The sequence below is a fragment of the Anguilla anguilla genome, chromosome 15, assembly GCF_013347855.1.
Source record: "Anguilla anguilla isolate fAngAng1 chromosome 15, fAngAng1.pri, whole genome shotgun sequence".
NCBI lineage: Eukaryota > Metazoa > Chordata > Actinopteri > Anguilliformes > Anguillidae > Anguilla > Anguilla anguilla.
The window spans coordinates 23,343,354-23,364,736 of record NC_049215.1 but is presented as its reverse complement, the minus strand read 5'-3'; the positions used below and the strand labels follow the sequence as shown (position 1 = coordinate 23,364,736).

The 21,383-nt window shown below is 46.6% G+C and overlaps 2 protein-coding genes across 2 annotated transcripts; both read left to right on the top strand.

Moving 5' to 3' along the window:
• Window positions 1–5: 5 nt before the first annotated feature.
• On the top strand, window positions 6–2,899 carry maip1 (matrix AAA peptidase interacting protein 1). Its single transcript, XM_035393977.1, has 6 exons — window positions 6–11; window positions 251–593; window positions 1,359–1,430; window positions 1,576–1,702; window positions 1,919–2,069; window positions 2,259–2,899. The coding sequence occupies exons 2-6, from the start codon at window positions 282–284 to the stop codon at window positions 2,335–2,337; spliced, it is 741 nt and encodes a 246-aa protein (XP_035249868.1). The 5' UTR covers window positions 6–11; window positions 251–281; the 3' UTR covers window positions 2,338–2,899.
• Window positions 2,900–4,119: 1,220 nt separating this feature from the next.
• Window positions 4,120–21,205, top strand: pgap1 (post-GPI attachment to proteins inositol deacylase 1). The gene is made up of 27 exons (XM_035394426.1): window positions 4,120–4,363; window positions 6,749–6,902; window positions 7,861–8,036; window positions 8,660–8,831; window positions 9,325–9,485; window positions 9,652–9,704; window positions 10,200–10,266; window positions 10,574–10,679; window positions 10,827–10,885; window positions 10,977–11,060; window positions 11,162–11,211; window positions 11,601–11,652; window positions 11,960–12,037; window positions 12,240–12,315; window positions 12,463–12,536; window positions 12,638–12,689; window positions 13,152–13,218; window positions 13,330–13,435; window positions 13,562–13,600; window positions 13,804–13,897; window positions 13,994–14,084; window positions 14,311–14,556; window positions 14,727–14,862; window positions 15,095–15,145; window positions 15,319–15,533; window positions 15,710–15,814; window positions 16,599–21,205. Exons 1-27 carry the CDS (start codon window positions 4,232–4,234, stop codon window positions 16,735–16,737), a joined length of 2,835 nt encoding a protein of 944 aa, XP_035250317.1. The 5' UTR covers window positions 4,120–4,231; the 3' UTR covers window positions 16,738–21,205.
• The last annotated feature ends 178 nt before the right edge of the window (window positions 21,206–21,383 follow it).

Below are 21,383 nucleotides of genomic sequence, written 5' to 3'. Positions count from 1 at the left end.
GACACTAGTAGGTAACAACACATAGGCTATGTGTTTGCATCTTGTAACAAGCTAGAGTTTACATGAGCAGGCGGTATTTTTTATGTCCACTTCCAAAAGATGAAGAGGACCGATTACAGAACTGTGAAAGATCTTATTATACTGCATTATAAAATTTATTATACAGTTCTCCGAGGTCGATAATATGTTAACGAATTTGTTCGCTGATATCTTCTTTATGCCAAATGTTTCCCGTCGGACTTTATTACAGACGGAGCCCAGGGGTAGATGGGAGTCACACAATGGCGCTGCCCGTTCTAGGGAGGTGTTGCACCCGGCCTCCAACGTTACTAACTCGCTTCTTTAGAGTTGATCGGGGTGTACTGGTCCGTACTACGAGCATAAATCGGACACCGGTGGCTCCTGTCCTGTCCACGGTTCGACTGTTCAGTTCACGCCGTGATGGACACTCCAACAGACAGACAAAGAAAGTGGTAGTAGTTGGTGTCCCCAACCCTTTTGTATGGTTCAGAACCCGAATATACTACTTCTTGATCAGGTCCTATTTTGACAAGGAATTTAATATCGAGGATTTTACGGATGGGGCAAAGCAGGTAGGTATGTGCCGGGATAATGTGATGAGACGTTACGAATAAACACACTGAATTTAACGTGAATGTATGGTCTGGCTGGATACATTTCTGTAACGTATTTTGCATACGCACTCTCACCCAGATCATCAAACGTACAGTATTGTAACGTCAATAAAATAGTGGTGGAATAAATACTAGTAATATTACCGTTGGTTTGGCGGTTCACAAACTCTTGGGCAGAGGGCTTCATATGTCCTTACTTGACCCGATAAGCCTGTCAAGCTGACGTGACTCAAATACCTTTACGTTACGAATAAACACACTGAATTTAACGTGAATGTATGGTCTGGCTGGATACATTTCTGTAACGTATTTTGCATACGCACTCTCACCCAGATCATCAAACGTACAGTATTGTAACGTCAATAAAATAGTGGTGGAATAAATACTAGTAATATTACCGTTGGTTTGGCGGTTCACAAACTCTTGGGCAGAGGGCTTCATATGTCCTTACTTGACCCGATAAGCCTGTCAAGCTGACGTGACTCAAATACCTTTACACAAGGGTTAGAATTTAGTCAGAATTATTTAACGACTAATAACGTTAGCTTTGAAGCTTAACAAAAACAAAGTAATGCTAGACTTGTTTGTCTGAAAGTGGACATATATTAACATAATTTTTTTTTGTAGAATTGTTATGGTAACAATGTCAGTGTATCAATGTCTTAACCCCTGTCAATGATTTGATTGTTTTTTTTTTTGTTTTGTTTTTTTTTGTTTTTGCAGGCCTTCTCCCTTGTCTCAAGGCTTCTTTCTCAATGCCAGTTTGAGGCTCTTGAAGGTCTGGTGGCCAAAGATGTAAGTGAACCTATATAACATTCATGTTAAGTTACTTTCAACTTTTTTTTCCTACTTGATTATTTACCATATTTGTCAAACTTGTTTTGACAGTGGGGCAAATTGCATAATACGTGCTTGGATCATTTTATTTTTTTCCATACAGCTGATTGGCAAACTGGAGGAGAAATGTACCCTTCTTTCTCCAAGCCACCGGGAGGCACTCTCTGCAGAACCAGATGAAATCATGTACACCACACCAAGTGATGTGGGGATCTATTATGACGACAATGGTAACAGCAGAACCAGTGAACAATGGAATGTTGTACAGTGTAGCAATGCATAGATAGGCATTAAGATAACAATCACTTAATACTTAAGTGGGAATCTATTTCTGCGTGCTCACAACTCATTATTCACAAGATTTGAACCACGAGCACTAAACAGAACTACACCATGTTCCGCCACATTGTAGCGTACACTGACTCTTTTCCCTGTCGTTCTCACAGGTCGTAAGTTTGTCAGTATTCTGATGCGGTTCTGGTACTTAACGAGTGCTGAGCTTCCGGATGAATCCCTGGATGGCGCGCGCGTCTTCCAGGTAGCCCTTGGTGGAGAAAGGATATCAGAACAAAAGAGACTGCTCACGGCTAATTACGAGTAAGTAACTAAGAGGCTGTCTCAGGACTCTCCAATGGCAGACTGCCCCAGGAAAAAGGTGTTAGTGGGGGGAAAGTATGTTATATGCAGGTGTGCATTTTAGTATGCAGCTAGAGAGATTTTTATGGATGGGGGGGGTGCTTTGGTTATGAGAGGTACTTCTATCAGATTTCTTGTGTTTTTCGGCAGGTTTCAGCGGGAGTTTACCCAGGGGGTTCCACCGGACTGGACCATCACCAGAATAGAGCACTCAAAACTGCTTGACTGAGGGGGGCGGGGGGGATGGGTTGGTGGTAAGGGGTAATATGACAGTAGAAGACCTACAGCAGAGACAGACACCACAGGGGCAATGGGGGAACCTTCCCCAGTAGCTCCCTTTTTTGTAGCCCCAACCTGTAAACAAACCTGCCCCTGCAAAGCACTAAGACTGACCTTCAAATTACCTGAACATGGCCTGAAGGGCCAGGAGAGCAATGGAAACAATGGTGACGAAGGTCAGAGATATGTAAAAGTGTGAGGAAGAATACCTTCCAGGATCCCATTCACTGTCAGCTTTACACTTTGATTGGTTGACTGTGTCACTGCTGGGAACATCTGACCAATGTTCAGTGGCAGAACCTGTGTATCTGCTGCAGGGACCATGTCATCTGTGGTGTGGACGTCTACAGTGCAGAAGAGCTTGCAACACCATTGCAATGTGGAGAAAAAAATAAAGGAAACGTGCACTCAAATCCCTTATTCATTTTAAAGTATGGTTTGCAAATTGATATTGTGGTGTCAAAGATGATTGGTGCCGGTATTAATCTATTAAAATATCTTATGAAAACCAATTTGTTGTTCATCTAAGATGCTCCTGGAGTGCGTGTGTCCTTGAGTTTCTTTCTACATGATTCTGTGTGTTTTCGGGCTCTGTAAGCATATGTTTATGTGTGTGGCCAGCATACAGCACAATGGTATGTATGTTTTATCTGTGGCAGTATTTTCCCTGTGTTAAAAGTGTGCATAACTCCATGCAAGTGGTTGAAAATAATCTCAGATGTCGGAATTACATCAGGTCATGTCTGTGTTTCATTTCAGAACTGACTTGATATCATAATTTTTTTTGTTACTTGTAACCATTAAAAAATGGGGGAAAAATGAAAATTGCTCATTTCTTCTTTTGTGATGCCATTTGAAGTGTGTATGTGCATCTATCCATCAAGAAATATGGTGCATATATCTATCTAGTTTAAATATATATGTAACAAAAATGATCTATGTATTAAATATAAATGGCCCTGGTTTTGCAGTTATATAGTGTATAATCAGGAGGACTGAGAACTTGGCCATTAATCAGAAGGTTCAACTCTCAGGTGCATGCACTGTTTGTGCATTTGAGTGTAAATAATTTTTAATTGAAACGCCCATTTGTAAATATGAGACTCAAGGGCCTAACTTTAGTTTGAATTTTGAGGGGTTTGAAACGCATAGACCTTGAGAACTGCAGCCCTCTAGGGTTGTCCAGGAGCATGACCCCTGAAACTTTTTTTAAAAGAACAGCTGTGAAATGACCATTTCTGGATTCCAAGGGAGAAATATTTCAGAATACTGATCAGTATATCCCAATCATACCATGGAGATCCTATTTTTATTTTCTGAAATTATTAGCTACATTATTTGGGGAGGTTGCCCTGTTTTGAAATATTGGGGAGGATTGTAACTCGCCCTACCCCCCACATAAATTATGCCCTTGTTAAGACTTTTAGCTGTCATCACTTCGACATCACATCGAATCAGTACTAAATACAACTGTAAAACTGTTTGTAATAAATGGTACTATTTGAACCTTTTGGAAAATTTTACTAAATTACCTTTCTCTTACCCTACACTTCATATGGGCTGCTTGAAACCGACAACGCCTACCTTGCGCTCGTAAGTTTCATATGACACTGTCGTCATCAGTAATTTCTTAAGGCCCGCCTACTCTTATACTTCATTGGCTTGTATTCTGACATCGTATTATTTCATAGGTCAGCAGCAACAACAATCACACTGACGTTACCGGGAAAGAGATTGGCAGTACCACTATATGCATTGGAATGATACAATAGAGATAGATAGTAGACAGGGTAGGGTAGACATGGAAACGGCTCAACAATAAATAGAGACGTCAAATTAAAGCAATGAAAATCGCCACTGTGGCCTTTTATGGTTGTACCCTGGGGCTTTTGGCGATGGGGCTACGTGAGCTGCTATCGGGGTTCGAGGAAAACAGATGCAGCATGACCTACATGTTCGAATACCCTGAGTACCGGGTGAGTAGCTCGCTAGCAATCTTGCCCATGCGGAAAGCAAAGCGTCTTTCCATTTAATGAGTGAGCGTTGGAGACGCACCGATGCAAAACTAGCATGGTGTTATGATTTCGTTATCTTGCTCTAGAACCGGAACGAATCACGCGGAAATGCCATTAAATTCCTCAGTAAGGTTGCTGCCTAGCTAGTTTGCTTGCACGTCCTGTTGTTTTGGCACCTGGAACAAGCTTCGAAATTGCCTTAAACCTATCCCGTCCCCGTATTGATCGCTTTCACACCATGTCGTGATTTAATTACTTGTCCATTCCAGCGATATTGTCAGCACACCCATGTATAACATTTTTGGTACTGAACTGGGTTTTTTCTTCAACAAGTGTAGCTCGATCGTCGCCTTCCTGGAGACAAATGTCATATTACAAGTAGTATCACTTTAGCCAGGCCGCTGTCTTTTCCCACTGTTCGACTGTACAGCTGGGCAGCCGGCCGTCTACACCGAATATGTGTGATACTGTGTTAACGTGATAGTAACTGGGCGTGTGGGCCACTCAGCGCTTTCATGTGTCGGGTGTTTGATCTCTGCTGTGTCGCGGGATCACACGTATTTGGAATAAATCTGTTGAGCACGTTAAGGTGATTAATAAATCAGCAGTCTGCCACTCTCGGATCATCCATTATAATCGCACGTCTCTGTCTAGTTACTGTACCAAACGGTGGATCAACCGCTGTGCCCCCATGAGATTATAATCAAAAGGTGGTCCCTGTGGCGACAGCTTGCTTCCTACCAGACAGGATGGTCACGTGTTCCTTCCAAAACTCATTCTTTATTCATATCTTACTATCTTTTGAAAATGAATTTTCTCGGAAATTCATAATAAGAGTTGTTTCTCTTTTTCCATGTGGAAAGCGTCTTTCACCTCTTGCGAATACTTTCATGTGTTTATATTTTTCTCTTAATTTTTCAGTAAAGTCTGTCTTTGATTTGCTCTTGATTTGGGAATACAAATATGTGCTCACGCTGCTGCTGCATCAGCGTATCTATGCTTTCTGTACATTACCCACCTTTGACAATTTAAGGAATATTGTGTCCTGTGTTCATCGGATCCTCATTCCATTAGCCTGTCACAATGCCTGTTGTCTTGTCATTAGCCTATAGCCTACGATTTTTTATGTTTGTCATTTGACCTACATTATTTCATTGTGTAAATTGGGAATGGGGTCCAATGTCCTGGAGAGCTGGTGTGTACTAAGGATTTTGTTTCCAGCAGTTACCTTGGCTCAATTAGATAATTAGCCATGCACACTAATGGTAGTTCACTCAGATTAGACCACACGAAAATGTTTGTTTTGGGACTAATTCGGAATCTTCAGCTTTCATTCATGATGTTATCAAGAAATGTTGCTAAATGTAACTTCACATGAATGATTGGGCTAAATAGACCATTAAGAGCAAGAGTTGAGTGGACACATTAATTCCAGACAGAGATACACTCCTCCTTCCTCACCCCTGTTCAAGGTAATCGTAAGGGTGTGGATGGGGGTGGTGAAGGGGACATCTTTACTGTGAAATCATTTAAATAGCTGTAAATTTGAATACTGTCAGAACTTTATTAAGAGTGAAAATGGTAGGTGGAAGGTGCAACTCTCATAGCTATGCTTCATTTTTGCATTTGATTTGAAGGGAACTGAGTCTGAGCTGAGGGTCTGAAGGGCTGAGAATCCCTGTCTCTGTGGATGCTCAGGCCTTCCCATAAGGAAATACCGGTGAAACACATTTGCATGAATCTCGTAGGTCTTTCATTAAGTTTGATAGTGAAGATGTGAAACCAGGTTGCTCTCTGTCTGCACTGTTATTTTTGGGAGTGCTGCCTTTTCCCTGTTACTTCCAATTTACATTTTGGGAAGTAGTGGAACAAAACTGCTTCATTCTTTTTGGGACATAGCGCCCCTCCTGAGTATTTTTGTGAAGCTGAAATAAGTTGAAAATATATATCAGCATACTCAAAACTGGAATGGCCAGTTGTAATTGTAAGGCCACATTCCCTGCTTTAGCAGGTAAGTGGTGGAGATTTCAGCAATGAAATATATGGGAGTCTTACCAGACCAGGTACTTTTTTGTTATGTTTTTTCTGTTACAACAGCCCCATTTGTTTACATTTAGGCATTAAACAGACTGGCTTTTTCATATAAATTTAAGTAGCTTAGGCCTAAGTTTTATATTGATGTGGTCCCACAGTCCATTTCTACAGCCATTCGCGTAAGGTATCTTCCTGATGGGTACAATGGTAGTGCCCCAGTTGGGATTCAAACCAGCAACCTCTGAGTTAGCGGGCCAGTTCCCTAACCACTATGCTAAGCTGCTGCACCGTGTGTTTCTTTGCGTCTCCCAGCGTGTGCACCTGCCCCAGCGCGTGGCTCAGCGGTATCCGGGATACGGGCTTTACCTGTACGGAGAGGGCCTCTACGCTCAGGAGACGCGGGGCCTGAAGCTAAGTGGCGCCCCTGTCCTCTTTCTCCCAGGAAATGCAGGCAGCTACAAGCAAGGTGAGAACCACCAGCACCCACAGGGCCCCACACCCAGCAGGGCACTCCAGCATCAGAGCCGTGGGGCATTTGTCCTGGCCTGAAAGCTGTCTGTAAGCCCTCTAAAATCCAGCTTGGGTAAAATCAGCATCTGAGCTTTTTCAAGCTTTTAGGGTTTGAACTAGTGCAGGAGGGAGGGCAATCGCTCTAAAAATGTTTATTTCATTTTCATCTGTTAAACCAGGCTTAGGTGACTTTGAACTACGTCATGGGTATTAAGGATTAACGGTTATTTGGCAGATTTGCAAGTAGCCTACCTCTTTACAAAACGTTAAAATCATTCCTTGCTGTCTTAAAACGCTTGCGCTCTCTGGAATTTCCCTTAGTAAAGGGAACGCATTATCGTAGAAGTTACTACTGTTAAGCTACAATTGTGGATTCACACACTTAGTGGAAATGGAACTCTAGTGGAAATTCCAGCTTGGTTCCTGCCTGGTTTTAAGTTGGACCAGCCTGGTTTTAAGCTGGTCCAATTGGTTTGAAGCTGGTTTGGAGATGGTCAATCTGGCAACAAGATGATTGAGATAGCAGCCATGCTGGCAAGACCATGTCCAGTTGGTGGGCCAGCTTCGTACAGACAACAGACCATCCCCAAATTCCAGATGGTATCCAGCTGGAGCAGAAACTGGTTCCAGCTCGATTCCATCTTAGTCTGGTAGATGGAATTTCCACCAGGAGATACAAATGTTCTCCATGGGTGAGTGAAAGAAAGTACTCTGACAGGACCATGAGTTCAATATTGATTATGTCTGTAGACAAAGTTTAGGCCTTTCTAAGTGTATATATATTTTTGTGATCCAATTTGAAAAATCCAGATGCAATTCTGTATCTGCCTGCTGAACCCATGTTATTAGACTTGAATGGGATTTTGACTGAATGGGTTTTGTACACAGAAACATTTCCTGTTCCTTCCATCCAGCTCGGTCCCTGGGTTCAGTGGCCCTTCGGAAAGCAGAAGCCATGGATAACAAGTTGCACCTAAACGTTTTCACTGTTGACTTCAACGAGGAGCTGGTGGCGCTGTACGGCGGGAGCCTGTACAGGCAGACGCACTTCCTGCACGAGTGCATCAAGGCCATCCTGCGGCTGTACAGGGTCAGGTCACGTGATCTCCTGGGGTGGGGGTTGGGGGGGGTGGTCAAGGGTAAATTCATGAATGGAGGTGAGAGCTTGAGAACTCCATCTACCATAAGCCCCTTCGCATAACATTCTATTGGCCTTTTACCAATTTAAATAATTGCACCCCACATGTACTTGATTGGTGAGGAGAAAGCTTTCAATGGGTGTGTTGCTCTTGAGTAGAATACATGTTTCACACAATGGATAAGCAAGCAGAGTCTTATTGAAGAGTGTTGTACATTTGCATTCGGAAAGATTAATGTATTTGACATTGGCCTGGGAGTCCATTGGCAGACGCAACTGGCTGCAGGACGAGGTTTTGAACCCAGTGGAAATCAAGCTCGAGGGGAGATAAATGAAAAAAACAAAATAAAACATGAAATTGAGGTGTAAATGGGGAGCTGGAAACAGCTGACACAAAAGGATTGCAGGCAGATGGCATTTTGTACCCGTGGAAAAAACCAGTTCAGCAGGTCTAATGTAACCGAAAAAATAGGCAGAGATCAAACTGGAAGTTGGTGAAAACATAATTGACCCCCCCCCTTCCCTCCCAAAACTAACCGCCTCCCCCCTCTCCCCCATCTGCTGTCCACCATCAGAAGCAGGCCCAGCCCCCGCGGAGCGTGGTGCTGGTGGGACACTCCATGGGGGGCGTGGTGGCCCGGGCGCTCTTCACCTTGCCCCGCTTCAGCCCCCAGCTGGTCAGCCTCATCCTGACCCAGGCGTCCCCCCACAGCGCCCCCGTGCTGCCCCTGGACACCCAGCTGCTCGGTAACTCCCCACCCCGCTGCCCCGCATGGAGAGGTTATCAAATCGCTGGGTTCATCTACTGGCCTTTTGTGTTCGTTTAAACCTAGTGAAACTCATGCAGCTCGTATGTGTTCAATATGTGGAAGTCTGTACTATGTGGCAAGAATTCACTGATCTTTATGTTTATGTTTATCAATGCTTTTTCCTTGACATAATGTAAAGGTTTATGTTGCCAGAGATTTTTAAACCATTCGTTTTTGATACTACATTTTTGTACTCCTGAGAGTAACGCTGGCATTCTTCACTACTGTTGCTCAGGATAGGAGCGTCTGCCAAGCGGTTGTAATGTAATTGTGTTTGTTGTATTTCTCTTGTTAATAACACGCTCTATGTCATTCTCAATAATATTGTGTTGGAAGTTACTAATAATGAGGAAAAAAAAGAAGAGGAAGAATTCTTTGCGTTCTTAAATGTGCTGCTGAGTGTATATGCTGTCTGTCCGTCCCTGTTCCAGAGTTTTACTCTGCAGTGAAGGGCCGCTGGTACAGTGGTGCGACGGACGTGCACAACGTGACGGTGCTATCAGTTGGGGGCGGCTACCGTGACTACCAGGTGCGCTCAGGCCTGACTGCCCTGCCCTGTCCAGCGGGGGACCCCAACAAGCTCTCCCTAGTGGTAGGTTTGAGTCATTGCGCCCTCTGTTTCTATCACAGACTAAGCTGATGTCACAGTGGGCCATTCTGGATTCAGTGGCAATGAACAATAATGCTGTCTTTCCCTCTGTCCCTCTCTCTGTCTTTCTCTCTCTCTCTATCTCTCTCCCTCTCTCTCTCTCTGCAAGGCCACAGCTGTCCCCAGGACTTGGGTGTCAACGGACCACCTCTCCATTGTGTGGTAGGTCTGCCAGGGCCCTCTGCTAGGAGGGAGGGGGTTGAATGGGGTCGGGATGAGGGGAGCAAGGGATTGTGGGTGCGGAGGTAAGAGTCGTCATATTTTAAAGCAGAAAACATCCCAACAGGCTTAGCCAATCAAATGGATGAAGGTATTCTGTAGCAGTGTTTTGTGGTCAGTTCCTGGGTGGCTCAGTGGAGATTGTGGATGATCTACATCTTCTGCGTTCACTCCCTTTCTTAGAGAACAATGCCAAGGGTTTTAGGGATGGCTTCTAGCCAACTGTCACCTAGAAAGATGGCAGGCTCAGATCGTCCAATCAGTGGCTCCTGTTAAATCATGTAATTAAATCCTGACAGTTCAATACGCACACCCCAGCTCTCCATTAACCTTAGCTGACCCAAAATTATTTAAGAGAAATGGTAGTTCATTGTTATTTTTGTCTGCAGTTTTAATGCTTTGGGTGTGTATATGTGCATGTGTGGGTGTGTGTTACAGGTGCAAGGAGTTGGTTCTTGCTACGGTACGGGCATTCTTTGACCTCATCGATCCAGACACAAGACAGGTGAATAATGCAAACTGAGTGTTAATGCGTGCATATGTTTCTGTTGTTTATTTTTATTGTATTGTATTGTAGTATCTACCCCACCAACTGTGTGTATGAATATGTATCTGTAGTTCACCTGCATTTGTTCTCTATCTGACTGTGCTTGGTTAACCTGTCTCATCTGTATGGTGATTGCACTACCTGCATATGTATCTCAGTTTACTGTGAATTAACTGTGCATATCTCCTGTGTTCAGATCCCCTGTGTTAGCTGTACATATCTCCTGTGTTCAGGTCCCCTGTGTTAGCTGTGTGTATCTCCTCAGTTCACAGATGACCCTGTGCTGAGAATGACTGTGCTGAGGCATCACTTCGTCAGGCACCCTGTGCGGCTGCTGGGAGTCCAGGAGGACACTCACATCAGATTCTCCGGTCAGCATCCAGCAGGGGGAAGGGGCTGGAGGGACGGGGGAGGGGCCTGAGAAAGGGGGAGGGACCAGAGGTGCATGAGTGGTCAGGACACAGACATTAAGGTGCCTGGACCCTTTCAGAATCGCCTCCCTGTCTTTCTTTCCCCAGGTCCTGCCGACGCCTGGACGGAGGTGAACACGCTGCGACTGGCCTACAGCAGCCCTAAGGTGCGACTCTACAGTGCAGGTGTGCAATAGAGTCCAGTGTGCTAAGTGGATACGCGTCACGTATCTTGTGTCCCTCATGTTTTTCTTTCAGGAGCCGCGAGTGAAGTACTTCCTCTTCGCCCTCTCCAGTCGCAGAAAAGCCTACAGCCACTTCTACTGTCGCAGCAGCAACCTGGTGAGTGAACGGCTCTCCTCTCCGCTGATTGGCTGGAGCGTCAGTGGCTTCTTGTGTGGGGTGTGGTCTGAGCATGCTCTGTGTCTGCTCTGTGCTCACAGGAGGTGACAAGCTGGCTCTATGGCTGCACTCGGATGGAGGGCTCCATGTGGTGAGTACCGCTCTCACTCCCTTTCTCTCTCTCTCTCTCTCTCTCTCTCTCTCTCTCTCTTTCTCTCTCTCTCGCTTTTAGTCTTGGTATCTCCTCCCTCCTTTACAATCCCCTCTCTTGTCAATTTGGCTTCTTTTGTTCCTCAAAAGTTTAGTGAGATGGACTCTTCTGAGAAAGGATGTGTTGTTGAACAACTGGAGGCAGTATGTTGTGTCTTCTTCATGTCTTGTGTCTTCATTTTTATAGTATACAATAGTTGCTGTACCAATTCAGATGAAGTAACTAGCTTGGGCATTCAGGTAAACGTGAGACAGAAAGTATAGTGATATGGGTCCTAGGTGATGTCGAGCTCGCGTGACTCTCACCCCTGACTGTGCTCCCTCTCTCAGTGTGCAGGGTGTAGACCTTTCCTGGGAAACAGAGCTGCTACCGGCCTACAAGGTAACCCTTAGACCCCTAACACTAATCTACCCAGAGACAGTGCCTCAGCATACAGTAACCTACTGACATATACTCTCCCTCACCATGCTGAGTCCTACCCAGATTCACTTTCCCTCAACATACTCAAACATACCCAGATGTGTTCTCCTTCAAGATACTCACACCTACCAGATATGATCTCCCTCCTCATACCCAAACCAAGCCCAGAGTCCTGTGTGCATATGATGATGTAAATTTCACTGTTGCTTGAAGCACAGATAAATCCATGATGTGATTGGTCTGTCCATCTGTCACACTCCCCCCCCAGGCAATTACAGTGAAGCTCAGCGATCTATCCTCCATCTCTCACCTGGTCATTGGTGCCTCCAACCTCAGTGGGAAGCAGGTACCACCTCTTAAGGCCTCTGCTTTTTCCCCACTCCTGTTCATTAGACATGTCTGATAGTTTACTTGTCCGTTTGGAGCCACGGTTGGAACCAGCCTGTCCCGTGCTTTATAACAGCATACGTTTCTGACTCTGTTGGTATCAGCTGTATTTGTTGCAGACTTGGTTGATAACTTTTCGCTCTGGTACGTTTGTGTCACAGTTCAGCGTGGAGTGCGAGTGGCTCATCCTGGAGTCTCGGACCGTGACCGTACCTGTCCCTCATGTGCTGTCCTTCGGTAAGTGGGAGGAGTCATTGGCTTAGTCCACCCACTTCCCACACCTGAATGCTATACAGATAAAAAATATACGGTGTATGGCGAGCTTAAATATGTGTTGTGTGTGCTTATTTGTGTGCTGACCTGAGCAAATTTCTCCGTGTTCAGGTTTGACGGTCAGTGATGTCACTCTGAGCTCATCTGGGCTGTTTCACAACATTCAGCTTCAGCACTTCCACCAGGTATTTTCTCTTTCTTTCTCTCTCCCCCTCTTCTTCTCTCACTCTTTCTCGCTCCATCTCTTTCTGTGACCCTCTGTGAATGTGCTGTTGTGTGTTGGCAGGTCTATCAGGCTTTCAGGATCACCATCGTGGGCCAGTGCAAAGCTGCCAAAGGTGAGCGCCTGCTTTCTCTCCAAACCTCACTGCATCAGAGAGCCTCATTCTCAAGCAGTGTGTCAGTAGCTTCCTCTCTGAGGACGTCATTCACCAGCAGTGTGTCAGTAGCTTCCTCTCTGAGGACCTCATTCACCAGCAGTGTGTCAGTAGCTTCCTCTCTGAGGACCTCATTCACCAGCAGTGTGTCAGTAGCTTCCTCTCTGAGGACCTCATTCACCAGCAGTGTGTCAGTAGCTTCCTCTCTGTGTTCCTCATTCACCAGCAGTGTGTCAGTGACTTCCTCTGTGTGTTCCTCATTCACCAGCAGTGTGTCAGTAACATCATCTCTAATGACGTAACCCCCCCCCCCCCCAGCCCCGCCTCTTTCCGATATCTGTACCAGGATTAACTGCTCCCAACCGCATGCCTCAAACAGCTGTCCTTCTCCTTTTCTCTTTCTATCCCTGTTCCGCTGTACAGACAGACTGCCCAGTGTGTACAGACTGACAGTGCCGTGGTTCAGAGAAGATTCCTTCAGTACAGCCAGGTTAGATCTGTATGTCTGTAGATCTTCCCGTGTGTCTGGTTTTTATTTTCCCACTCACCGTTGTCATTTGAGGCGTTTTCTTGACGTTGTTCTCTGTGTCTTGTCCCTCAGTTTACCGTCGGTTACAGAGATTGCAGCCATGCTGCACACCAGTCGCCCAGGCAACACATCCAGCGCTCTGCTTCAACTCCACACAGCCCCCAACTGCCAGTACAAGGTAAACGCATCCATCGCTTCTCCCACCATGCTCCATTCTGACTGAGCCACAGTCCACGGCATGGTTTTAATGATTCCTCTCTCCCACTCTCTCTCTCTCACTCTCTCTCTCTCTCTTTCGCTCCAGATCTTTGTGAGGACCTCCTTTCCCAAGGTGCTGGGGCAGGTAAGACCTGAGGAAGGCTGTTCAAAGAAAAACACAGCAGCTTCATATATTCAGACCTAAAGGAACACGAACGATGATGAACGAATCCTAGATAATGGGATGGAATGTCATTGGTGAGAGATGTGTTGGACAAATGGTAACACTGACAATGTTCCATGTGTGTCCTTGCACACGTGTGTGCATGTGCGTGTGCGTGTTTTCAGGTCCTGAGGTTCTGTGGATCCACCCTGCCTGTCTACACTGCAGTGGGGCTTCTGCTGGCTTTAGAGGGACAGCTGAAGGCCCTTGTGAGGACTGGTGAGTGATGCACTCTGTGTGTTTTTGTGTATGTGTGCTTGTGTGTAATGCTACGTGTGTATGTGTGTTAGTGAGTGACATGCTGCCACCCTGCAGGTCATCCTGTGAAGATGAGCGAGGCTGTGGGCGGAGTTGCTCTGCCCATTAAGGTGGAGCTGCCCGTCTACCTACTGCACCTGCTGCTCAGGTGAGTCATATAACTGCTCTTCACTCTACCTACTGGGTTTCATTTGAATGGCACCTGGTTTTGAATCTCTCCCACTGAAATAACATTGTCACAGAGATGGAAATGGGTTTGTGTCAGAATTCTTTGAATGGAGGAAATAACAGCACATTTTGATTTGATTTCACTTTTGAGAAGATAATGTGTTATGGCACATTGCTGAAGAAAGAGTTGTAACGCCCTTTTTCAGGCTCAGCTGGTTCCAGGAGGGTTGGACAGCTCTCTGGCTCCCCCCTGTGGACGGCCTGCCGCTGTCGTCGCTGGACGCTGGAGGCGGGGACTCGGAGCCCTCTGATTGGCCGGCCCCTGAGGAGGAATGGACCCGCCTCCTGTCGCTGGTCTTGTGTGTGCTGGGGGTCACCGTGGCCTTCTGGGGCAGCACCCTGCTCCAGCTCTTCCTCCGGATGCTCTCCCTGGTCCTGGCCCCGTTGCACAGGCAAGGCGCCGTGTTGTGACATCATCACCCTGTGCCTTGCAGGTTCTCTTTAACTCGGGGTCATGACCTACAACATTCGGCTCCGCTAACCCGCTGAATTATGAAATTGCTCACATCTTGTTTATTCCCCCCCCCCCCCCCCCCCCGGGTCTGTCCGTGTGTCCCTCTAGGCCCAGTGCGTCCCGGGACGGGGGAACGCTACACCCCTGGCTCCAGCTGCTGCTCATCCCCTCCCTGGGTCTGCTGGGCTGGGCCACCTGCGGGGCCCTGGCCCTCACCGCCGCCTTCCTGCTCCACCTGTACCGGGTGAGTCGGCCCGCCCGTCAGAGCACCAGAGGGGCGTAGGTTCCACTCTCGATACGGGAGAGCAAAGTCCCATTTTGTCCGGTAAACATGAAGCTGTGTGAGATGGATGACAGGAATCCTGAGGTGTGGAAACATAAGTCACTGTGGATTACAGATGTGTGCACTGACACACACAATAAATAAGGGCATTGCCCTGGACTGTGCCTTCACTGTGTTTTTTCTGTTTGAACAGGTGCTTCGGCTGCAGATGTCAAAGCGGACGCTGGAGAACGTTTTGAACCTGGTAAGTGTGACTGCAGTGAGGTCAGCTCCAGCTATGGACTCTGTAAAAATGGGGTGTCCTGTGTCTGTTTCGTCACTTCAATAGCACAGTTAGCATTAGCATACACTTTCAGTTCCACTCAGGCGGTTCCTGCTGGCAGCTGATATTGTCCTGTCTCGCACCGCATTACCCAGGCTCCCCAGCAGCAGAACGGCGAGAAAGAGAAAGACTCAGGGGACGCTGTGGGTCAGAGCTGCTCAAAAGAATGTAACGGCGCCCCCCTGCTGTCGGAGTCAGCGCTGCAGGAGGTGACAGATGACCTGCAGCTGCACCTGAGTCTGTCTGCTTTACTGACTGTGCCCCTGATGCTGAACGCTCCATCACTGCTCCACTGGGCCCGGAGCCTGAGGTACAGCACTCACACACAGGCACACATGGGCACTCACTCTCTCTATCTCTCTTTCTTTATCTCCCTCTCCACGCACACGCGCACATACATGCACTCACTCTCTCTCTGTCGCTCTGTCTTTGTTTCTCTCCATACACACACCCCCGCACACACACTTCTCGTTCTTCTCTTTGCAGGTATTCTGTACGGTTGGATCCTGACCCCTGCTGGCCATTTGCACTTCCTCTGCTCACCGCCACTACTCTGTTAGTCAACTGCAACACACTAATACTGCGCCGCAGGTACACCAGCCACCAGCCTGCCTGTGTGACTGCCCCTTGTGACTGCCTGTGTCTGTCTGTCTCTCTCTGCCTGTGTCTGTCTGTCTCTCCCTGCCTGTGTCTGTCTGTCTCTCCCTGCCTGTGTCTGTCTGTCTCTCCCTGTCTGTGTCTGTCTGTCTCTCCCTGTCTGTGTCTGTCTGTCTCTCCCTGCCTGTGTCTGTCTGTCTCTCCCTGTCTGTGTCTGTCTGTCTCTCCCTCCCTGTGTCTGTGTGTCTGTCTCTCCCTGTCTGTCTCTCCCTGTGTCTGTCTGTCTCTCCCTGTCTGTCTCTCCCTCCCTGTGTCTGTGTGTCTGTCTCTCCCTGTCTATCTCTCCGTGTGTCCGTCTGTCTCTCCCTGTCTGTCTGTCTCTCCCTGTCTGCCTGTCTCTCCCTCCCTGTGTCTGTCTATCTGTCTCTCCCCGTGTCTGTCTGTCTCTGCCTGTCTGTCTGTCTCTCTTTGTATTTTCCTGTCTCTGTATGTAGAGGCAGTATGGACAGTATTATGGACAGTATGGCAGTATTTTTTGGATATCACAAATCAACTTATTGGCACACGTGCTATAATGATGGGATCATGATTCATTGAACTGTGCATGCGTGTTTGCGTGGATGTGTGTGTATGTTTGTGTATGTTTGTGTGTATATGCGTTTGTGTGTGTGTGTGTGCATGCGTTGTTTATGTGTGTGTGTGTATGCATACGTATGTTTGTTTGTGTGTGTGTGTGTTTGTGTGTATGTTTGTGTGTGTGCACGTCTTTATTTTGCAGTAAACTGCTGGCCCTGAGCTCCCACATCCTGCTGCCCCTGTGCATCGCCATGGTGACCTTCTCCATGCTACATCTCTACCGTGTGACACACTTTCTGTGCGTGCCGCTGGCCCTACTGGCCCTGGCCTGGCGCCTGTGAGACTCCGCCTCCCGCACCTGTATAGGCTCCGCCTACAGAGACGGGCTCTCTGCACAGCGGGGTCAGGGGGGCGGGACCACCCGCCATGCTTCTCTGCGGGGCCCTGTGGGGGACGACGGGAATCTCTGTGGAGTTACCCTGCGCCCCAACCCACCCCCCGTCTCATGATGTCACTCCTGGGGATTCCCAACAGGGTATTATTATTATTATTATTATTATTATTATTATTATAATTGTACATTAATTTATCTATTCCAATATCATGTTGTTATTGGTATTGTGACGTGGCTGTGTTATGTTAATAATCTGGTCGTTGGGAGAGACTTTAGTGTCTCTCTCCGTAAGTCCCTACTTGTAACCCAGCACTGCCATCCTTACCAGGCGCTTCATCGCTGTCACCGCAGATGCTCTATGTGCAAACCAGATGGTCAGCTCCTGCATCCCTTTCTCTGTACTTCCTTGTCCAGTAAGGTTCTGGTTGGCAGCAGGTGGTTCCTCTGCCATCTGCTTTGCTGTGGTAGCTGCGTATGTTCTGAATACAGCCATGCCCATCGTGAATATTCATAATGAACCAGCAAATTGGAACACTTGCAGCTTTATCAGTGGCAAGGACAGAACTTTCATTGTGAAAAATATGGAGCTGACCATCTGGCTGCAATAGATGATCTGTGCTGTCACCTCAGTGGCCAAACACTCTTAGCCTTAAGCAATCATCACTACTCAAAGCAACAGAATGGAAGCAGTTGGAATCTTGGCTGCATTGTACCAAGTGACTTCGGAACCCGGAAGTATGGAAAGAGCAGGAAGGTGAACCTGTCTGATACCCAAAATCCACCTGCCCCCACTGTCCACCTGCACATCCTGAAACAAGCACAACTAGATGCCACAAACTAGCCAGCTCCAATTGTCAAGTCGAAAGTTTGGACATGCTGAATGTGTGGATGATGTTTTAGCATCTGTTCTGATGTCCTTACAACTCCTGACTTGCCTTTTCTCTGAAAGAGGTGTCCGTCATTCTGAGCAGGCAGGCCACTGCCTTGCTTCTCGGCCAATGGAATGAGCCTGACAGAAGATTTCTTGTTTTTAAACACCGTACTTGTTTGTTAGGCAGGCTCACTCCTCAACCCCTCAACCTTGTCCTCCTGCCTGCCCCTGCCCTCCCCCCTCCCAAACTCCCCCCTGCCCTGTGATGATCTGCGTGACCCTGACACTCCCTCTGCGCGCTGTGCAAACGCAGGGCGTGAGCAGGGCATGAGCAGGGCGTTGGACAGCATGCCCGGCAGTTTGGTCACTCTACAGGGGCAATATTGAGCCTTTCCATCAAACCAGCACACTGTCACAATGTGAAGATACCTCCTTTCCATGGATTGGTTCAGCAGTTTTACCAATCAGTTGTTAATTCCCTTCTTATGTCCCTTTATATAAAGAAACTTTCACATCTACGAAATGTATTGTGAAGCGTTCAGATTCAGTTCAAGAAAGGAAAAGCGGCCGCACATCAATAGAAAACTTGCTACTGGTACTTTTCCATCGTTCACCCAGGGGTTGAATGGCTCAAATATTGTGAATTTGGTCATTTGCCTTAAAAGTGTTTACTAGGTGCAATATATTGGCCTGCTCGCACAATGAATTTTTCTACACCCTGTATTCTAAGTTTGACTTGGATGAGGGGTCTCAGGCTTGCCCTTGTAGAGCCACAGGGTGTGCAGGTGTTCACTGCTACTCAGCACTTAACTGATCAGTCAAAGCAAGTGATTGCACAGTTAACTCTCGGTTGCCGATTTTGGGTGGGAAAAAAAACCTAGCCGTTTTGCCAGGCAAAACTGAATCGTACGGGGTTAGATGTGCAAATAAGGTTACAACTGCTAACTTTCCTGCTGTCTGTTGCGTTATGTGTGTGTGTGTGCGTGTGCGTGCGTACGTGCATGCGTGTGTGCGTGCGTGAGTGAGACCCGCCTGAACAGCTGTTCTCATGCTCCCAAGCCGCGCCTGCTACCTCACTCCCTCACGGCCACCAGGGGGCGCTACACTAGCCTGGTCCCCTGTAATTCCCCAGCCCTCTACTTTTACAAGAATGAGTTCCTTGTGTTGCTGTCAATCAGTGGCTTAGTAACAGTTACTTGGTAGGCTATTGCAGTTCTTTGTCTCTGCTCAAAAACTTTTTTTAATCATATGCTGTAACAGTGTTCACTTTTACTTACGCTTCACTCCAGTTTGTCTAGCCGCTGTGCACATAGGGGGGTGGGGGTTTCCCTCATATGAGCGGAGACTGAGATGTAGACTTCCTCGGAATGTGTGTACTAAAACCGGTGGAGAATGAGGAAGGGACAGGAAAGTCAGTGGCATCCATGAGCTCTCTTATGGTTAGCCTCCCTGGGCTGGTCCTGCATTCTGCCAGTGGGGACTATGCATATATTAGTTTTAGTCGGGGCAGTTATCCAGCTAGCTCACTAACCCGGATTCATGATACAGGCCCTGGCCATTCTCCTACAAGGCCTGGCGGAAAATCCGCCGTGATTCTGAACAGGAGTGCCGCCCATCGCCTTTCCATTCTCCCTCCTCAATTACACAGCCGGTGCCTTCATGCAGAAATGCCCCCCACCCCACCCCACCCCATCCGTTCATATTTTCATTTGCTGGGGTGAGGCCTTCAGATTGTTGCTTTCCTGTGTGCATGCAGAATATGCAGCTCTCTGTGCAGCTCTCCATCCACCCCCAGAGTTAACTCTTTGAGAATACCGCTCTGTTGGAGATATACCATTGCCTCAACCTGTAACCGATGAGCGTTTGGCTCCCTGTAATATCGTAGCCCCTCTCCATTTCTGGCATTTCTGCTTCTCCTGGTTGCTAGGGTGATACACACATACACACCTCCGACACAGGTCTGTGTCTCCTGCACTGTGATTGTACCTGCACCTCTGTGTGTGTGTGTGTGCCTGTGTTTGCGCATAAGGCTATGTGTGTGCGTGTGTACACGTATGTGAGCGTGTGTGTGTCCATGTCTGTGTGCATGTGCGTATGGTGCAGTTCCCGTGCTTTAACTTGTACGGACCCTGCCTCTGACCAAATGTTAATTGTGAACAAATTTGTACAGGCCGAACTTTGTCTTAATTTTAAAAAAAGATTTAAAAAAAGAAATAAAAAAACACACACACAATGAGATGTTTTATATTGATATGATTGTGGTTTATATCAGTGCTCAATGTGACTGTGCTGTGATGTAGGAGAGTTGTTTACCAGCTGTTATCAAATGTTAAAATTTCTGCTAACTTAGAGTGCTTCTGTGCCAGTTATGTGTGGTTTGTGGCATCGTTACCATTAGGTCCAAATGAAGTCTGCCCAAGCAAAGTCACATATCTGGTCTGGCTGCACCTTGTACTCCAGCCTTGCTCTGTGTGGAGCTATGGATACACCTAAATGGATGAGGAATGAAGAAATGATTATCAGATTTTCAGGAAGAAAAAAAAAATGTATGGCCTGTGGTAGCTCCACATTGTGAATAGGACTCTCCCATTTTCCGGCTGTCTACACTGTTTGTTTAGCACACTAGGAAATTGCTTATTGACCATGTTGGAGTAATAAGAGTGCGGAAGGCACATCTGGTCTTCTGTGAATGCCTTTTTTCACTGATCTGTGTTCAGTGGTGTCTGTAGTACAAGCACACGTCGCCGTCAGCCCAGCTGAGGGCTTATTTTAGCGTTCTACTCTAAACAGGACCCGAGGGTTGTTTTTTTTTTGTTAGTTTTGTTTTGTTTTCAGCTTCTTTGACCGCTGATTTGGATCTTACCAGCCTGGTCCTGTTGGGGTTCAGTTGCAGTCAAAAATGTCCCTCTGGTATTGCGCTTGAGATTAAATGTCTATAAATGCCTAATAGTATCAATGCTGTAACTGTTTTTTCTTTTTTTACCTGAGAATCTACCTAGCTATAAATCTTAATGGCCCTCCTATCTTCCTATGAGCAAATTAGTGAGGTTATCTACTTAAGTCATTTCCTCATTTGTGTGTGGAGATGGTCAGAGTACTTCTCAGTCTTTTTGCACATGTGACCACGGCAATTATAAACACAAGGTGTCCTCAGGATTACCTGACTAGGGGAATTATGCTGCAGGGGGAGAAATTTTCTAAATTTGTCAGTTGAAGATGGGGGGGGGGGGGGCGGAGTCGATTGAAGATGTGAATCTTTGCAATTCACCTTCTGAACTGTTTTCATTAACCTGTTTCGGTCACAAAGATTAAAGACATCTCTCTTTGAGCAGTAACCATTTGGTTTATCTGGTCAAGGTCACATGACGAAGACACGTACTCAGTTCTCAGGTGTAAGCATTGTTACTAAAGATGATGTCAGGTGGTGGTGTTTATTTTTTTTCATTTCACAGTTTTTAAAATACTGTTTTTTAAGTTGACATTTTGTGCAATTTGTGCACACTATTGTTGTTCCAATGAAAGTACAAATAAATGAGGGAAACAAGCTGTCTGTCCTTGTATTTTATTTGTAAACTTGGAACAAACCATTCAAAACGACCCTGAAAAGGAAACAGCAGGACGCTACAGAAGCAGGAAAGTACTCCCTCATTTCATAAATGCATTGCAGAGAGCTATGCTGAATGTGTTTGACCTGATAAACTCAATTTAGCTATTGGAAATTT